Raw genomic sequence first — 19,897 nt, 5'->3', positions numbered from 1 at the left:
TTCGTACTTAACCCTTAAACGAAACATATATTTTTAAAAAACTGCTGCCAATTCATTGGAAAAGAGCTTCCTCATAAATGCTATTTTTATATACGATCGTTAATATAAACTGAGGAAATCTTTATAATTAATAAATTAATTATAAATTTTCAATTAAAATTAATACAAAGAGATCGTTCTGAGAGTAAATTTCATTCTGAGTCTATGCTCACACTACACATTGCTTATAGGTCTCCGTTATCTACTATATAATTTCCTCTATTAGGAAGAAATTATTTTTTTTAATCGTCATAAATCCTTAACTGTATATTGACTAAAATGAATATGCTATCTTAAATTTTCTAAATTTCCAATGGAGGTTTCTGCAGTAAGACATAACAGAGTACAATTCAGCAAAAATGAATGTATTAAAAATACAATTTTTCAAATCAATTATATGATGTATCATCTATATAATATAATAATTATTACACAAAATTATTTTCAACCGGACGTTATGAATTTTCAATTATAATAAATGAAAAAAAAATCAGATGAGAATATTTTGACATATAAATCGATCAAAAAATAGACGTTAAAGGAGATACTTCAAAGAGTTAATTTTTCGTTCCAATTTTTGAAAAAAAAGAGATTTTTGCGAAAAAGCAAGTCATTGAAACGAGTTTGCCTTAACGAATGACTACGATTGATCCCGCTAAAAAGTCACGTGCTACGTGCAGCGCTGCACGAGCAGGCACCCGCAAAAGCCTGCGTGATGAATAATATCTCGAATCAGAAAAAAAAAATATTTCCCATCGCTTTGAACTATAAGTACGTCGTGCACAGCAGCTGGTTACGCATAAAGATCGTTGTCAAAACGAAAACGAGCGACGCAGCAGCGCAATGTGACGTGCAGCGCACGATGCACAAAGTCAAAGCTAACCCTTCATTTTAGCATGTCGCGCATATATGGGTATACGTGAATATACATATCTCACGCACTCAGGCCGTCCGGTCTGTACTGGGTGACTCGTCAACAAGTCGTACTTCTCCATTTGTCCAATCAGCCGTATCAAAGTTTGCGCAGGATATAAAAGCCTTACCCGCTTACACGCACGCATGCCATCGCTTTGCCCGCGCTCGTGTATAGAGCGTACAGGCAAAAAAAGAGGCGACTTATTTGCACTAATTAGCTGAAGTGCAGCTGAATAACAGGCCGTATACGGCAAAATTGGCTTTATTCATATCGACTTCATTTATCACCGAGATTTATATAGACGCGCGCGCGCGCCTGCACCCTCTCGGCTCGAAAGAGCGCACGCGAGCATAATGTATGTAGGCTCGCAGCGAGTTTTGCTTTTTCAGCCTTTTTCCCGAGCGTCTGTTGGAAAATTGATCCCGATCCCTGGTATTATCAACCATGGAAGTTCCGTGCCGGGATTTCGCAGACGCGCACATACACAATTACGAATATACTATAAAGAGATACGCGCGCACACGATACGCAGACTAGGTCCTGACCTCGACGGCGTGCAGTACACCGAGTCCGGAAAGCGCGTCTGGTTAACCGGAATACATACGTACGTGAAACATACAGATATAGATATATCCATCGCCCAGGACGGACGTAGACTTCCGACAACGCACGGGGACGAACTCGCGTTCTCTCTCTCTCTCTCTCTCTCTCTGCAAGCTCTGTGCAAGCTCTGTGCAAGCTCGCGCGCGCCAACCATTAATCAACGCGCCTATAGGTGCTTCTGCGCGTACATAGCTACGCCGTGTATATGTATGGCTTTCTCGACCTCCGTTAGTGGCCGCTAGCCGTTGAATTACGCGAATCATTGCAAAAAAAGTCTCGCGCACATACACGCATAGACGAGCCTTGCACGGCCACAGAAGCCTCTATATCGGTAGGCACGCTTGTATGAGTGTGCTGATGTGCGCCAGCAGAGCCCTTTTTTTCTTTCTCTTCCTCTTTTCAGATAAAAGCTCTTTTTTTTCATTCTGCTGGCCTCGCGCTCCTTTTCATTCATGATGTTGTATCATAAATTCGTATCTCACAGGCTGCTCTTGGTTGCCCTGCCACTGCACTACTAGCCATTGCGTGATGCGAGCTTCGAGTCTAACCATTGTGATTTATTCGTATAAATGCGTCCCCCCATCCCTTCCCTCTTTTTTTCTAGTGGAGTTGGATGGAGCGAGTCTGTACTTTTCTGCTGAAACTTGCGCTTATTTTAATCTCGAATTATGTAATTTATATACGATGCTGAGCTGCTGCTGGTCGCACATACAATCTCTCGGCGAAGATTGCTTTTTCATCAAGCTAGAAAAAAACACCGATCAATCAATCAATGTTTGATAAAGCGTCCATACATCATTCCGGCGGTGTACAATTTCTCAAGCAGGAAAATATGAAGAAACTAGTCAAAAAAACTTTTTTTGGCGAGCTCGAGCTCTATTTTTCCTTGACCCCGCGTACTTGCTCGTCAGAGGATCTTCGCTCGCTGCGTATTACATAGTGAACGACCAGATAGAGAGAATAACAAGAGTCGCTCGCGCGCGCAGTCATTTCGCAAAGTCAATACCCTAAGATAAAATAAAGCCGATTAAAGGGAACAAAATATATAGGATATAAAGCGAACGAACATTATCGATCCAAGAAAAGACAATATCGGACAAAAGTTATACGGGAACTCATTTGTTAACATGAAATATTGTATTTTTGTAAAGTATATTTATCATCCGAATCTTATCGAATAATCAAAATTTGTTTGGAAGAGTATTAAAGCGTCGTTACTCATCAAGCAAATAAAACTACTTAATCTAATAGAGTAACGATTAATCGTTCGCGATTATCTGTCTACGTGGGGCCATCAACGGCGTTGAGCCGCACGCGACAGGATTAAGGCGATTTCGTTAAATACACTCTAAGACCCAAAGCCTCGAATCTTATACATTTTGCAATTTCACTCGCTTCAATAATTAATTTTAACCCCGCGCGGCGCGCGTGATTTTTTTCCGAAAGATTCCGAGCTCTTGTACGCGTCGAGAAAAACAGGCTATTAGCCTCGGCGCATTATCGGCCATTCGTATTCAGACGGAATTGACCCTTTACATATATATAAGGCACACCCTCACCCCCTCTCGCACAAACACCCACGCGCGCGGATACACAGGCTGTGCACGAGCGTGTTCACATATCGTTTGGGGAAATCAAATGTCTGCACGTGGCTGTCTGCTTATGTACCTCCTGCCGCTGCTGCTCAGCTGCTTCTGCGCGAGGCGTGCGAAAGACGCAATTTGAATGCAGCGAGAAGAACGTCAAAAGCACCCAGCGCTCATGATTTTCCAGCCTTGCACGCGCGCGCACTATGCTACCCATCGCTTTCTCATATAATCTTGCTCACCACCACGACTGCTACTATTTTTTTTTTCGTTTTTTTTCCTTTTCTTTTCCTTTCTTTTTTTTTCACGGAAAACCAAATGGCTTTTCGGCGCATGCATACTAAATGTAAAACGATTTTCACGTGACTCGTTCCGAAACTCTCGAAATAGGAGGATATATGGACGAGCTGTGCACAAAAGGACGGGAGAACAAAGACAAGGGGCGGAGAACAAATTTTTGAGAAAAGTTGCATCCACGGCTGGAAAACGTGTGCCCTAGACCATTAGATGTGTGACGCATGCAGTTCGAATCCACCCAAAACAGAATCCAATAACCCCGAGGAATTCTGAAGCAGATGCGACCTGTTATCTTTAGGATTTGTTTCAAGCAAAAAATGAAAATTCGATCCGAGCACTTCGAAACTTGAATCTAGTTCCGCTGGTGTGCAGATGACTGGGCCAACTTCAACGCTCTACAGATCTTATTTAGATTTATGGCGAAAACAGACACAACATTGATAAAGATGAGAATGAAAACTCGAGTATCTGATGAATTAGTTTCATTATGCAAAGTAGAAATATACGCTGCAGTTGATCGTGAGCATTCGCGTCTTTCATTCAAAAATACTCGGATGTCATCCGTCTGGGGGGAGGGCTGCAGCGAGCGAAATTTTAGATAGCGCCATATTTAGCCGAAGGAAACGATGCTTTGGATGACAGAAAAACAAGTTGAATCTTGTTGTCAAACTTTGCTTAAGAACTTTTCATTTATATATGCGCGATATTGAAACACGAGGAGACAAAGAGCCGAAGACTGCGTGCGGAGGCAGAGGGAATACAAGGAGCGCGTCGCGCCAGAAGCAGTGTGCGCGGCGGTTGCAGCTCCAGCTGCAGCCGTGTTGAAATGTGCTCGACAGAGAATGAGACACAGCGAGTGTCGAGTGTTGACTGTTTGTTAATGAGATATTTCAGAGCACGTGGCCTGAATAAGTCAAAAGTAAGCTTAGTTGCGAACTTTTGATCCTGTACTCGTATATGGGTCGATTTGCTTCAGTGATAAGTTGAAAGAAAAATATCAACGAAAATGTAACGATTTTTGAACATCGGATTGATTTGATTTATTTTACTTGATGAAAATTAATATGATTTGTTTTGTTATACCTGTTTCAGATGATTGATTTCGAAATTTTTACTATTCAATCATTTTCATTAGAATACAAAATACTTTTGATTTTATTTTTGGAATCGCTATGGTTTACATGGTTCTATCCATATACAAAATACTTACAGCCTTTAGTAGAGTTAGTTTTTTGTTGTAATGTTCTGTAAGAAGAGATAGGAGAAAGCATTTTCCGTTGATTATCACCTGACGCTTACAATACATATTGTAAATTGTCACTTCTCTTCCATCCTCGGTGTTTGTGATGTAATTTAAATTTACTTTCATTACAATGTATTAGATCAGATCCGAGAAATAAATGTACATACCCTCAATTTTTGCTCAGAAAATTGAAACTAGTCGATTTAATGTATTATTTGTACGAGGCATCGGTGATGGTATTTTGTGGTTTGTCGTAAAAGACCCATATAGAAACAATGCCAAATGGTCTTTAAAATTTCTATTCTTAGCGGCCAACGATAATCTAGCTTTGAGAGGTTTAGATTAAAGCTTTGGATAGCTTAACAAAGATAGTTAAAGGGCTAAAGCGTATAGGCTTTACAATGAAGATGAAGAGTAACAAAAAGGATTGAAAAAGTCTATCCGCAGCATGCAACTAATTGGTCTTTTCGCAACGTTGCACTTACATCTTATGAGAACTTTAGGGGTGAAGATTGAAGATTTCAAAATAGTTGAATAAAAATTAATGATGGGGTATTTATTAAGATGGTTAGATGATCACTGTAATCATAGTATTACCGTACTACACTGCTATGCGCAGCCTATTGAGCTAATATACGCGGATATGAACTAAAATGACATGTTTTTTACCCTTCATCACGAAATATTTTCTTTGAAAGCACGATAACATATGTATTTTTATAATACATTGATTGAAGGATGACATCTTTAACTTTTTAATCAACAGATTTTTATTATAAGAGACCGTGTTAAAAGATAAATTTTTAGATTAGTGTTTTTTGAAAGTTAATTCAGTAACCTATGCTAAAAATTTGTAGGTACCCAAGGGAAGTATTAAAGAACAACTGCCCAAAGTATTACCTAGATTTTTGAATGATTAACTAATTTAACCGGTATACTAGTATACTTTTTTAAATTTCCGCGCCAAAACTGGCAGTCTGTAATAATTTGCTGAAACCCGCTTAACTTGTCATATAGGTGACTCTCATGTCACTGAATTAGTTCTAAGGATTATTTTTGTAATGGTTATTTGTTCATATAAGATAGCGTACCAGTGGAACGGTAAATTTACCATGAACAAATAAAAACCGATGATATTTAATTAAAATGAGAGTACAGATACGCAACGAGTCCATAAACATCGTTTCGGTTAACGGGTAAATAAAAGTACAAGCAAAGTAAGTACGAAAGCGTGTCATTTTAAACAAAAACGATTGTACCGCAATCATGGACGGCTTTGCTGTGCGTCTTTACGTCCAAATGCTTATATACATGTATATAAAGAAGTTGCAAAACTTTCAGACGTATACGCCAGTTGTCTTTATGACCCTCGTCGTATTACTGAAACGCACGCGCGTCGGCTAAGGGTTATAGTTACTTTGTATGTAAGTACAAATACGGGCAATAAAAGCAAGATCCTTCTTCTATGAAAAACTCTGGTTTGACATTTATGACCACTCGAAATGATACATTTAATTAAAACTTTTTCAGACTATTGTATCGCTCGTTCCTGTGCTTTGGTACGTGTTTTGCTGTTGTTGTTATTGTTGTTTTTTTGTGTAAGTTTTCCGTTGTTATTCAAAAGTAATTGAGTTTTTTAATTTGTAAAAATCAAAAGTGCAAAAAGTTTCGTTTTATTTGTATGTAAAAAAAAATTATAATTATAGAAACTTTCCCGAGGAAAGAAAGTGAAAGTTTTGTAACGACATCAGCAGTTTTGTCAGCGTATCTCTTTTGGTTTCTCTATTTCGTGGACAAAGAGGGCCCCAAAGAGCAATCAAACTAACGACGAAATGTTGCGATTGTCTTTGAGTTGGATGCACTTTCCGAGCGGCCAGAGCACAGCAAATTGCAAAAGAGCATTTTTGTCGTCTTGACCCCTTTGCGTTTTACGTGATATAGTTGATTTGCATGTAGGCGGAAACTCAATTGCGAGAAGTGTGCCCGAATTACAAATTTGTTGCGTATTAAGTCAGAAATCGCAAAATTAGTTAGTTAGAGTGCCTTTGTTTTAAGTGTTGCACGTATGTTCGCCAAATTCACATTAGCAAAGTACATTTTGAATCTCTAGATTTTATGTCAGACTCAAAATCCACTTATGATAATTATAAATTACTGCAAATTATGCACATATAGGATATTTCATATAGGGCTCATTCTATGGGTAATAATTTCTTGTGTCAAAAAACAAAAAAAATGAAATTTTTTTTTAACATTTATAATTTAAATTAAAAACTGAACATGTTAAAGTAAAATCTGAATTTAAGATTTTTTCAATTTGCCGCTATGAATAACAAATAGTTTCAAAATGATTTATCAAACATTTCCATTTATTTATTATTTTGATTAAATTTTCTAAATAAAATTTTATCAAAACATATTCTTCAGAATCAATTACTTAACGTTGCTCTAGTAACGTAGAAATATTCCGACATAAACAAAAATAGACAACAACAGCGGTCTATGTGCTTGAGAGCTGTTTGAAGCACGATCCAGTTTCCGCACAAGCTCAAACACGCACGAGAAATCGTAAGGTGAGCCCTTTTTTAATTTTCAATATTTTTTAAACTAATTACTTTGGATTATTTGAGGCACCAAATAGATTACATAAGTGTTTCATATTTTTCTGTTGTAGTTTCGTAGTTTGCTATTTAGAAATACTCGTATCACTAGCTTCATAAGATTTTTTTTATTTTTTTAAATTTTTGCTGATACTCCTGTGGTTATGTATGAAAAGGTGTTAAGGAGTATTTTCATTGACAGGAGTATCTTATTACACTTTTTTAATATCTTTTAAAATTTTGGGGAACAGAATCTGACTTATAAACCCTTTATTTTTTAAAAAATATCTATAACACATCTATTGCTATGAAATAAAATAAAAGACTTGGAATTTATTAATACTTTCAGGAAACTTTTCTGCTTGATGATAAAAAGAATGTTTCCTCTGGCTTTCGTTTAAGAAACAAAATGCGAGTTTTTAATTGTGATGATTGCGATGCAATTTTTGCAGACGAGGAAACGATGCGTAGGCATCAAATGACAGCGCATCTCGGATATAAAGTTCTATGCAATATGTGCAGAGCCGAGTTTTATGATCACGAATCTCTAGAAGCACACCGGCCACAACACGCAAATGACGAAACTACGGAGTGTGATGTTTGCGGTGAAGTAAAATGCACAAGGTGTAAAATTTACTTGAAGGCCCAAGCTGACAATGTAAATTAGCAAAGTACTGAGAGATGTCCATTATAAAAATATTGTAAGAAAAATTATTAGTTAAGCCATTCTTAACTTTTCATTTGTCAATAGATAGATGTCAAAAGCTAATTCAAACTTTGTGGTTTTTGCGTCATTAAAGGTATATCGCATAGCGTAATTTATTATAATTATAATAATATTTCTCATGACAATTACGTGTAAATGTTACATTTGCAATGTTACCCATAAACATAAATACTATGATGTGCATCATTTGATTTTTTACACGTTTAAAATAAAACATTTTATTTGCAAACGTTTTGTTTGTACTTTTTTATTCAGTTCCGAACTCTTTCCAATCATCGGGAAAACTTGTATGAGTTTTTTTAAAATTGCTCTAAGCTCGATTCAATCCACGGTTCTCCCCATTTCGATAAGTAGTGCTATAAATAAATGTAAAACAATCACTCACCGTTAACTTTGACGTAATAGGGTAACTGAGCCCTCCAAGCACCCTGCAAGTTGTGATCGGGCGCGACGCAGCGATATTCACCGGCATCCTGATACACGACCTTGCTGAGAGCCAAGGGTCCGGGGCCACCAGCTGGATTCATGCTCGGTCCATGGCCCCAGCAACCGCCGTCGCACTCGAGGGTCACGGCGCCACCAATTTGAACCTCCATTTTTCTCGATTCCTCACCGTTGAAAGACTTGGCTTGCGTTTCGATTTCAGGATCATCTGTGCAACGAAACGAATCATTAAAAATTAGATTGGATTTTTTGTCCAAAAAATAGTTCAGCAGCTTGATGATTCTTCATAAAGTACAAAATACAAGCACATCATTGTTATCGATACATATGACTAGGCAAATTTATGCTTCAATCAATTGAATAACTTTTCTCATTGATAAAGTTTTGCAATTGCGAATCTGCTCGGAGATTTTGCTCGAAGTGCAGCTAGAGTGAGAGAGAGAGGAGAGCTTAGTCGCGCGAATTATATATAGGTAGTGATAGACTGAGGCGAATGCAACGACGTCAATATGAACTGAGAAACCACAGTCATTTGTCAGGGACGGAAGCTACTGGGGCATACGGAAATTACCTCAGCCCTTATATACGGGAACATTTGCAAATTTCCTCGCCAAACTACTTCACGCCGAGCTATCGAGAAGGTATGAGAGCTCTCGCGGCAGTAGATCCCCCCAAACTCCAGCAAGCTCTGGCATCGATAATTTTGAGGAATTAATGATACCGTTTCCTACTTAGCAGCCGCGCGCGCGCGCGCACGCGTGTGTCCGACTTTTTTCCAATTCTCGATAATTACCCGAGCAATTACGTCGAATTACGCCCCGCGCGCGCGCTCGACTGCGATTATTCCAAATCATCACGGGCGAATAACATTTTATCCAACGAAAATTATTAGCTCCGACAAGTTACATGATTTCTACCCGGAGTGAATGGAGAAAGAGGGAAAAAAAAGGATAACACGCGACGAGCATTGAAGCGTATGGCTCTTCGCGCTCTTAAGATAAAAGGGCGCGCGCCACGCAAAGAGCCCGACGAGCGAAAAAGGGAAAGAGAGGCTTTGACGGAAAAAGAGAAAAGTAAGTAATATAAGAGCAGCGCGTGTGCGTTAAATATAAAGGTGCTGCACGCGATGCGGTGTGGTACTTTTTTGAAAAGAAGCTCTGCCGCAAACACACACGCGCGCGCGCTACGGTATATACGCGCGTGAAAAAAAAAGACGACAAAAAGATGTCTGTGACTCGTTCCGTATTCGAGAAGTCGAACGAGTTTTTTTTCCATTTGCCTGGAGTGCCATTAATATTCACAATTTGCATCGAGTGTCATTTATTTATCGAAGGTGTATCGCATGCGTAAAATGTACTTACGCCTGACGTTGAGATAGTAGCCGATGCTGGTGTAAATGCCGAGCATGTGGCGCGTGTAACACTTGTACCAGCCTTTCTCGGCTCGGCTGATTTTCGTAAAGTTCAGCCATCCATCGTCGCTCTGCTCCACCGGCGGCGCTCCATCGTCTGCAAAATAATCAACGTGTTATACGTATAGCGACGATATAGCTTAGCTTGCGTAAGTACGCCGCGCGCATTATCTATGCTGCAGCACGAGTGAATGATTGTTTACGTGCGCTGCGCGAGTTGCCATATGGCGCGCGAGTTACTTGGGGCTATTGTAAAAATCCTCGTCGTCATCGAGTCGAGAATTACATCGACGTTAGCGACTAGCGCAAGAATTTAATAAAGTCGACGCATGGTGATTTTCGACGAGGTCACGCATTGCTGCAATTTTTATCATTAAAATCGACGCTTTTTTTACGTAGCTCGACACAGCTGCCGGGAATTTCGCTCCATAATCATTTATAATTTTTTTCTCTCGATCGATCGTCGATGCAATTATTGAATATTTTTCCATTCGCTCCTGTATTTTACTCATTTTTTTTTCACCGTGTCGAGTATTTTGCCATTAAACTTGCGATGTGTCAATCTGTGCTTCCGAGCGAACAGCCTTATTAACTTTTATACGCAGGTAAGTAGGCGCATGTATAGGTAAAGGGCTGTATGCCGAGCAACGCCTCTAAAAGACGTCACGTTTTGTTCTGCAATATTCAGAGGCTCGAGAGCAGCGCAGGAGCTTGCGGGCAGACGCGCGCAAGCGAGCAAAGCTCGGAGGGGAGCGAGCGAGATTCCAGGCAGCAGCATTTCATCAACGATAACCTCGCCTCGGCGGTGGAGCAACGTTAATCAACTAACCGTTCGATGCTCTCAATCGTCTACGAAAAGGTAATCTGCTTAAAGTGGAGTTATTACTCGTCCTTATATTATAATAATGGAAGTACAACGTCTCCATCATTCGCAGTGTGATAGAGGAGCGCTCATTAGTTTCATATCGAGCTCGGGCTCTTCGCTTGCATCTTTCTCCGCGCGTACCCACTTTCGCCTCTATTTTGCTTTTCTCTCAATAATCTGATTATTTAACGTTATAAATTCACACACGATTCTTACTACTATGCGCCGTGTAGTAAATTCAATCTTCTTTTTATAATACTTATAATTAATGCTATTACGATGAAGCTGTAAAGCTAAGCACGTTCAGGGATTTGACGACTATTAAAATAAATCTAATCGGTTTTCTATGAAATTTTTAAAAAAATGTTATGGAAGAAAATATAAGGTAAATTTTTTAAGCTTTAACATTGAAAAAGGTTTTATCTCAATGTAAAATCAATAGTCAGTATAATCGCAATCGAAATTTCTCGTACTTTGTGCGTTTTAGTATAAAAAAGATTTGTATTAAAAATCATAATACCATGAATAGATGACACCATGTAATGATGATGAACCTTGCTGATTATAATTTCTAAAGCCGTATCACTTCAAAAGTATTACAGTTGCAAGATTTTATTATCTTAATAAAATCATATTTAAATTAAATGAGAGCACTCAAGCAGCAATAAATTCTTTGAATTTTAGCTAAAGCGATATGAGGACAAATTTTAAGATTACCCACTAATGCACAATTACTTTTGTGAAGTGATCAATTTCATCACTAACGAACAAACCGCTTAATTATTCAAGGGTTGTTTCATTTAATTTTTATAATAATAATATACATAGTTATTTTAAAAAATTTAACTGGTTAAACTTACTTCTTTGCCAAACGGGTGCACTGGAGGGATTACTGTCTACTTCGCATTTCAAACTGACGGACATCCCTTCAACAATTGGAATCCCGAAACCTGGGATTCTCGTAATCGCAAATGACGGTGTATCTGAAATCAGAGAAGGCAGATCATGAGCAAAAGCAACTTTGAAGCCCTTTCAGAATGTCTGTTTAATCTCTCTAAATGGAATTGGTACTTTTTACGATGAAACATAATATAATTATAAATTTTAATATCTTAATTGTTGGTCTTCTTCAGATACAATTATTTAAACTTTTAACTCTCTGACTTTTCTAGAGTAAAGATTAATGCATCACTGCCTAATAAAAAGCCGATTGATAAATAAGTAAATACAATACATATTTGATGACAGTTCAAGGACCTTAAACTTTTTTTTAAAATAATTTTTCGGCAATCGAGCTATAACATAAACCAAAATTACATACCCGGCTTTAGTCTCGCATATATTTTCACCAAATCTCTGTCCAGCAAAGAGACTTGCCAATCTGAACTTATATTTTAGACTTAGATAAGCACTCTTAGACTTGGACTCTTAGATAAGCCAAGGATGGTACTTATCTGTAGGCCCCTGTTGCCTCTCTTATTTTTGATAAGGCAAGATAGAGAAGGACCACTCTGCGAAGATACAAAGCAAGGAGGTGGAGAAGAAAGAAATAGAGGTTTGAGGAGAAATTCTGAACATTTTATTTTTGCATCTTTATTAAAAAAGGAAAAAAATGCCCACAAGTAAACGCAGAGAGGCCAGCTGAACGAGTACTATGTTTCGTTTCTTGGCTTCAGATAAAACTGCAACTAGTGTATGTCAGTAAAGAAAGAACATTGAAATTAAAAAAGGTATAGAGCCCTTAAAAGCTTTTTTAATGAAACTTCGATTGTAAATACCTTAGACTATAATATAACAGACTGAGAGAAAGAATAAATGAGTCACGAAAGACGCCGAGTCGGAGAGCAGAGAAAAAAAAAGGTACGAGTAGTTGCGAGTCAAGATCGTCGACGGTAGGTTAAACAAGCCATCGACACGGGGGCATCGCGCGCGCGCTTTTACATCCGAGTGCTTTTATGCATCGAGGGACAAACGAGTGCCAGGCGCTTTAAAACTGGTGCAAACGAGGATTAAATTTTTTTTCCTACGAAACTTTTCATCGATCCGCAAACTATCTATAATTTAAACTGCGCGCGAGCGGTGCTAGACATGTGTTCACTTTGCTCGGGTGGCGCGTTATTTGCATATTCGCATATATACATAGTCCCTCTCAACGCTGCGCCTCGCCTATACTAGCGTTGTGTGTACCTCGATTCCCCATACGCGCTCACACACATAATAAAGCTCTGCTTGTGCCCGCAACAATTTGATTGCCTATCCTATCCCCAAAGTTTCTCGAACACGTTCTCCACTGCTGCTACTGCTGCGTACGTGCATAGGACTATCAAACAGCAACTTCGACGCAGCGAGCCGATTCTTTGAGCCCTCGAGATCCGACACACAATACGTATAACATAGAGACTCGTGCAACATTACATCTGGTCGGAAAAGATAGGGCGCGCGCGAGGTAAACATCATCGCGTTACTTTCGCGTAATTTCGCCCAACGCCATCATCAGGGCGCGCGCGCAAAAGCAGGTGTGCGTACGCGCGTACGTATAGAGAAAAATAGAAAAAGGGAAAAAGAGAGCCGGGAACAGAGGCAATGACGCGTCTGCGTGTGTACCCGTGGAAAAAAGACATTAGAGTCAGCGGGTCTGCGGGATACACCGGTAAAGAGTGAAAAGGAAAGAGAGAGAGAGAGAGGGATGCGCACATACACACGCGGTGAAAGAGAGAAAGAGAAAGAAAAAGAGAAAAAGGAAGCCGCAGGCTGCGAAAAAGCCTGAGAAACTGTCGCTGCTGGAATTAGACGCGGTCGTTAGCGCTGATATTAATGTACGAGAAAGAGAGAAAGAGAGTGCGAGTGGAAAAAAACACCAGCGTACCAGTATTCACGTTTGCGGCTAGTTCGCGGGGAATGAGCTTGCGTATGTGTGTGTCTGTGTCTGTGTTTGCGCACGTGTGCGAACGAACGCGTGTCTGCGCGCGGCTTCGCCGTGATAAAGAGCAGCTATTATATCACTCTAGTCAAAGCTTTGCACTCGCGCTCGCACGAGCACACGCACACGCACACGCACACTCGCACATACAACCAGCACAGCTAAACGAGCTTTCTATACGCACGCACATGTATACACGGAGCTCTGTGCTCGTGAGCCAACTTTCGTCGAGTGTAAAAGTTTTTTCGCGTATGCGCGAATTTCACTCTCACTCGTTTTTATATATATATATAACCCTTTGACGCAGGGGCGCGCAGGGTGGCCGGAGTAGCTTATTAAGCCCATACATGCGAGCGTGTGCGCGGGAGGGGCTCTTTGAGAGAGAGAGAGAGAGAGAGCGAGGAACTAGCTCGGCTGTGCTCGGTCCTCCCCGACTTTCAAGTGCAAGTACAGGACTAGACCACCCCTTATTTAAAAACACTCCTGTACATACACGTAAGCGCGCGCGCACGCGTACACGTATACATTATACAAATTTGATAATTGTTAAGTGTGCGGGCCTATTCATGCTGTTTACTCAGAAAAGCGTGTAATTTATGGTATTTTTATTAAAGCATAAGACTGCGCAGAGCACCGAGGGCTTTAATTCATAAAACTCGTGAAAAAATGTAATATAATTAATTACACGTTGCGCCACTTATTAGGGCTAACTAGAGCGAATCTTTTTTGTTTTTTTTTTTTGAATTATTTTGTGTACTCTTTTCGTTACAAAATTGGTACAAAACCGGTAGCGCAACGAGTTCAATGAGAATTTCAATTTTCAATTCAATCGAAGTTTATAGCATGTATAATACGACTCTGTTTAAAGCGAGAATCCAACTGTCAAAACCATTTGTAGCATGCAGCTGCCCATGGAGGTATTATTTTTGCTACAAACTATCAGCCAATCTGAATTTTTGATTAAAACTGCGTCCCGTTGAGTAATCGAATTCGCATCAAAGCTACACACACGCACGCAATTCATGCAGCCAAAAAAAAACAGCCACACGCGTAATTGCAGCCAGAAGAGAAGAAGAAGAGAAAGAGAGAAAGAGGAATCATCAGCTCTGTCACTGCTATCACGGGAGAGGAATGGAAAATATTTCGCACGAAACAAAAGTCTATTATGCAATTGTCGCCCGTAGCCATGCTAATATCATTACAATAGGCAACTTCGTATGTGCGCACGCATACAACAAATAAGTATGGAAGTGTATGTGTGCATGCAGACTGTTTTGCAGCTCGTGAACTATCCGAGTTGAACGAACTCTCTATCGTACACATTTGGAGACACATACACGTACACGTATACGTATACAGTGGCTTATTATTGTCAGTAGCAGACGCAGTTCATACATACAAACATGCTATATGTACAGGTTACGCAACGAATAAATGTCAAACCGCTGCAAAGAGAGAGAGAGAGAGAGAGAGAGGGAGAAAACGAGAGAGACTTGTCACGTTCATTGCTGTGGTTTAGCTTTCACCTTACGGATATCGCAGTTTTGCCTTTGCCTCGTTTGTTTTGTGAACAGCCCAGGCCAGCAGCAGCAACAACAGCAACAGCTACAGGCAGCAAATAATTCGCGACGGGAAAAATATTTGTACACACGAGTGTAGCGCGCGAATTTATACGTCGAAGTTAATATGAATCGATGTAAACATACGCACGTGGGTATATAGCACGTATACGAATTCGTTCGCGGCAAGATTGAAATTCGCCAAAAAATATGTATACTCGCAAGGCGAGAGTATAGATCCTCGCAGACTGCATCGCAAGCTGCCATTACTTTAACGATCGAGTTGAATTATTCGGTTAGCCAAGTTTCGTCGGGGCTCGCAAGCCTCGTGCTCATAGATCGATGCACTCGGCCGCTGCAAAGATACAAGCTGCAGGAGGAGGAGGAGGAGGAGGAGGAGGGCACGAGGCGCAGAGGGTGTATCGGAGCGTGAATGGAAATGCAACCGAAGAGACCGCTAACGATTTGCTCTTGTATTACATGTACGCACAGACGCATTCGCAGGCGGGCTAAATCTGAAATGCAAATCGAGCAATACTCTCGGCTTGTGCGCCTCTCTGCTGTATACACGGCGTATCGTAGCTATGGGTGTACCCCTACACTTACACATTCACGTGAGATATATGCACCTGGGCGCAACGGAGGTCCGACACCTATAGGCCACAGTAGTGCATGTGCATGTGGCGGGCGTGTGTATAGACGCGGCTGCAGTCCTCTCTGTACGTGCTAGCTAGCTCGCATTCATGCGGCCCCGTCGTACTTTCTCGGACGCCCATGGCTTTCCGCTGCTGACTCTCTCGGAGATAGGTGTATAGGTATAAGCTACGATCGCCGCGCATGTTGCGTTGGTAGTAGTGCGATGTGCTCGGCATGCATCGCGGTCGCCCTTGTCATGTCGTCGGAGGCATCAGTCAATCGGGCTCTTTCCCGGCTCACTCTGTACCCGAGCTTCCGTGTCTCCGTGTGATTTTTTTTTTGCGTTTGTGTAGTCCACCAGTGATAGTTGCGCGCGTACGAACAATCGTTACGCTTTACACGCATTCAAGAGGCTGCTCTGTCGATTGCGACACGTTTTTACTTTTTTATGTTAAACGAGCTTGCGCTTTTTAATCTTTTTAGATTCTTACGTTATGACTTCGTGAATGAACAATGCTTGTTTCGATTCGTTACGTTATACATTTTATTATATTGCGTGGAAAAATGTTATGCTATCGATGTAAATTGAGCTTCTTCTCGTTCCTGATTCACTTACCGTTTTCTATTGTGAAAACAGTAACTATATGGGTTGAGCAGACTAATATTCTCATCTCAATTGCCCACAAGTTCTTCGTCAAATGTATATAAGCCTCTGAAAATGCCCGATGTACTGTTTTGAAAATGTCTAACTTACTCTTTGATTAATTTCAAGACTATTTTGATCTTGACAATTTTTTCCGAAAGTCTAAATATATTACAGAATAGTTTCGCGTTAATAGAATATGTACTTGCTTTGTTGTAAATCATTCACAGATCGGGCATCGCAACCACTACCTAATATTTTTACTTAAATTTTTTTTCTGATTTCTCTTCTTCGAAAGGATTTGGTTGTCTTGAAGAAAATGACATTGACATGAAAATATATACGCAAAGAAAGAAAAAGCATCGACGCTAGCTGCTATACACACAGCCGGGGATAGAAGATATATAAAACAAGTGTTGCGTGCTGGTTTAATCTAGTCTCTGCGCCCGTGATGGAAAGAAGAGGAGATGGATATATATACGTATAGCTGGCGAAAGTCACCAGTGAAAACAAGACGAAGAAAAAGAAGTGCGGCAGCTAGAGAAGAGATACTGAAGATGGAGCGAGAGAAGATGCTGGCGCTCGTCGGTGCGAGGGTTCGTCCTTGTCTCTTGTGACTTCGATCGAAAATGTAAGAAAAACGAGAACTCCGCAGCAGTAGCAGCAGGAGCACAAAAAACTTGCAGCAAGCTTCTTCCGCCTGCCCTCGTACGCCATCGACTTCTTGTTAGAAATTCTCTAAGAGATACAATAAAAGTAGATAGATAAGAACACGAAAAAGGTGTGCTCGTTGAAAAATCCAATGTGTTTGGGGCTTCGAATCTATTTTCGCTTTGCTTCGCGTCGCTTCTCTTTACATTTTTCAATTCACTCGTCCGCGTGCGCTTACGAGTGATTTTTTACGAAGGACAATTCTTTTTTGTCCTCCCCTCAGAATCCCGCTAAATGCTTGGATCGATCTAATAAAATCAGAAATGTATACGTGGCAAGTAAAAATTCAAAACAATTTTTATAAACTCGAGCGAATCGCGACGAGGCCACTAGCTTCGTGCTGCGCATGACACTTACGACGAATCCTTGTAACGCGTACGCGTGTGTCTCTGCAGAGATAGCGGATCTCTCGATTCTTTTTTGTCCGCCTCTCTTCCTTTCTCTCTCTTTCTCTCTCAACTCCTGGTGAGCGACTTGAGATATTGCGCCGCGCATCGTTCCTTAGGGACGAGGTTTGCTCATATATAGGATAACTTTGGCGTATAAGAGAAAACGCATAGACAGAAAACGCTCGTCGACACCCGCGCGCGCCAACCGTGCGAAAATAGAAAAGTTGAATTCTATCTATACGACTTTGCTGCAGTTTATATAGGTATATGTGGCGCGTAGTTGGACGTATATCGAGCGCGCGGCGCTCCTCCGCCGCCGCCAGTGCGGGTGTTAAGTCGACGAAATAGTTGGAATTTTTCTCTCACGAGAGAGAAACTTGCGCAAAGCCAAAGGAGATAGATATTCTTGTCGAAGGATGATCATTTCCATTTTTTTTTTTTTTTTTTTTTACAGAAAAAAAAGGAAATGTTGAACGTTACGAGGAAGCCGGAATATTCTTCGACTTTTTCAATTTTAGCAAATACGGAGCCTAATTAGCGCTCGAATTCTCACGACCTAGTTCAAGCTGCTGTACGTAACATCGGTATAAAAATTATCCTCGGATTTAGCGCTATATAGCGCATATATTGTTTCGCAAGCTGCATCATAACGGTTGTTAATAAAAGCCAGCTCGCCTCGCCTCGCGTCGACATTGGTACTGGAGCTTAAATGTATACACGTATACAGCCAAGCCACTCGCACATGTAGACAGGACGCGGGTTTGAGGCAGCGCCGAAGCCGAGCTTCGGAGGATGGGTAAAAGTGGCTGTTGTAGTAAAATGGCAGAGAGAGAGAGAGAGAGAGAAGCTGTTGTTGCGCAAGTTGGAGGTGTCGCGTCGTAAGAGCCGGGCAAGAAGCGAGCGAACGAGCGGCGTCGGCTGCGCACGCGTTGCACATCGTGTTAGCTGCAAGCTGTTGTCGATGCTCGCTCTCTCTCTCTCTCTCCCTCTTACCTTCTCTTTCTCTTTCGTATAGCAGTGGAGCTTTTACACCCTATTCCCCTTCCCCCCTTTGGCATGCACATCGTCGCCAGAAGCTTCCTTTATCTAGCTTCGAGCTTGTAAATCAATTATAAGTCTCTGCGTGACTGCTGCTGCTGCTGCTGCCGCCGCCGCCGTCGCCGCTCCTAGTGCTGGTGAAAGAGCAACTCCAGGCACACAAATACATAGACTCGAAAATGGCACGTACTTTCGGCAGCAACTTTCCCCGTGCAGAGTGGAGAGAGAGAAAGCACAGAGATGCTGACGTGATCGGCAAACTCCGTACCCGCCGTATGTATATAGTCTGTGCCCGCACCCACATACACATACATGAGCAGGCACTGATATAGTTGAAAAGTTATGCAAGTCTCCTTACTGGCGTATCTATACTGGCCAAATATTGGAAAATCATTTTCTTATTTTGCAAGACGTACTCGCGAAATAAACTAAATTTCCGGAAGATCGGGGCCGCACGAGTACCTCCGGCTAGATCCCCCCGCACGCGCAGGCTCCAAGCGTATATATGCACGATTTTTCGTTAGTGTATACTACATCCTAGTACGGCAATTCGTGTATTGATTCGTCACGTGCTTGCATTTTCAACGTATATACGTGTATACACATGTACGCTGCGGAGCGAGGGTTAGAGAGCGAGAGGCAGAGAGGCAGGAGCTTCCGTGCCGGTGTGCCGCATTCGAGCACTGCAGTCCCCCATGCGATCGCAGGAAACAGACCGAGACACGAGATTTGAATATGATTGATTGAGTGCACGTATTGCCATAGAGCAGCGAGAGCTTGACATCAATGGCTTTCATCGTCCCGATGTGCTGCTACTGCTGCTGTTGCTGCTGCTGCTGCGCCTCGTACAACTCCGAGGAATTCCTTTTCAAGTGCAAGCGCGCAGCCGTCTGACGCTCTGTGCGTTATATCTGTATATACCTTCGGCAGCTAATACCTCCTCTAGTAGCTCCCGCGCTGTTTGTCGAGAGGCATGCAGAGAGAGAGAGAGAGAGAGAAAGAAGGGGTGGGAGGTGAAAGAAATTTCAAAGATATTTTCGATGGCTTGTCGCCCAGCGGTGCGTGCGAAAAGTCAAAATGACTAGATAAATAAAAACTACGGCTGAGGAAGGGGTGAGAGATCTGCAAGTGTGAAAATCTACAAGAGTTGCAGGAAAGTTATCGCAAGCGCGAGCGGACGAACGTACATCTTGTATGGCTAGCGGTTTACACCGACTCATGCTACGCTGAATAGGGATAAATCTTCGAGTTCGAGGCAAGTGTATTGACT

General features: G+C 41.3%; 1 protein-coding gene and 1 long non-coding RNA gene across 2 annotated transcripts in view; one reads left to right on the top strand and one right to left on the bottom strand.

Annotated features, from left to right (window-relative positions):
• LOC106650269 (hemicentin-2-like) overlaps nt 1-19,897 on the bottom strand; it is a 129,845-nt gene that overhangs the window by 4,824 nt on the left and 105,124 nt on the right. Inside the window, exons 7-9 of the mRNA XM_023460502.1 lie at nt 11,592-11,714; nt 9,817-9,963; nt 8,397-8,663 (exon numbers count right to left, since the gene is read on the bottom strand). Of these exons, the coding sequence (XP_023316270.1) occupies nt 8,397-8,663; nt 9,817-9,963; nt 11,592-11,714 (537 nt within the window). The remainder of the gene's footprint in view (nt 1-8,396; nt 8,664-9,816; nt 9,964-11,591; nt 11,715-19,897) is intronic.
• Nucleotides 7,062-8,240, top strand: LOC106650420. The gene is made up of 2 exons (XR_001339321.2): nt 7,062-7,257; nt 7,634-8,240. It is a non-coding gene; the product is annotated as an uncharacterized LOC106650420 (long non-coding RNA).

This window comes from Trichogramma pretiosum, unplaced genomic scaffold (assembly GCF_000599845.2).
Source record: "Trichogramma pretiosum strain Unisexual culture from Peru unplaced genomic scaffold, Tpre_2.0 scaffold5, whole genome shotgun sequence".
NCBI lineage: Eukaryota > Metazoa > Arthropoda > Insecta > Hymenoptera > Trichogrammatidae > Trichogramma > Trichogramma pretiosum.
The sequence above is the reverse complement of the archived record's forward strand: the minus strand, read 5'-3'. Positions and strand labels throughout refer to the sequence as shown.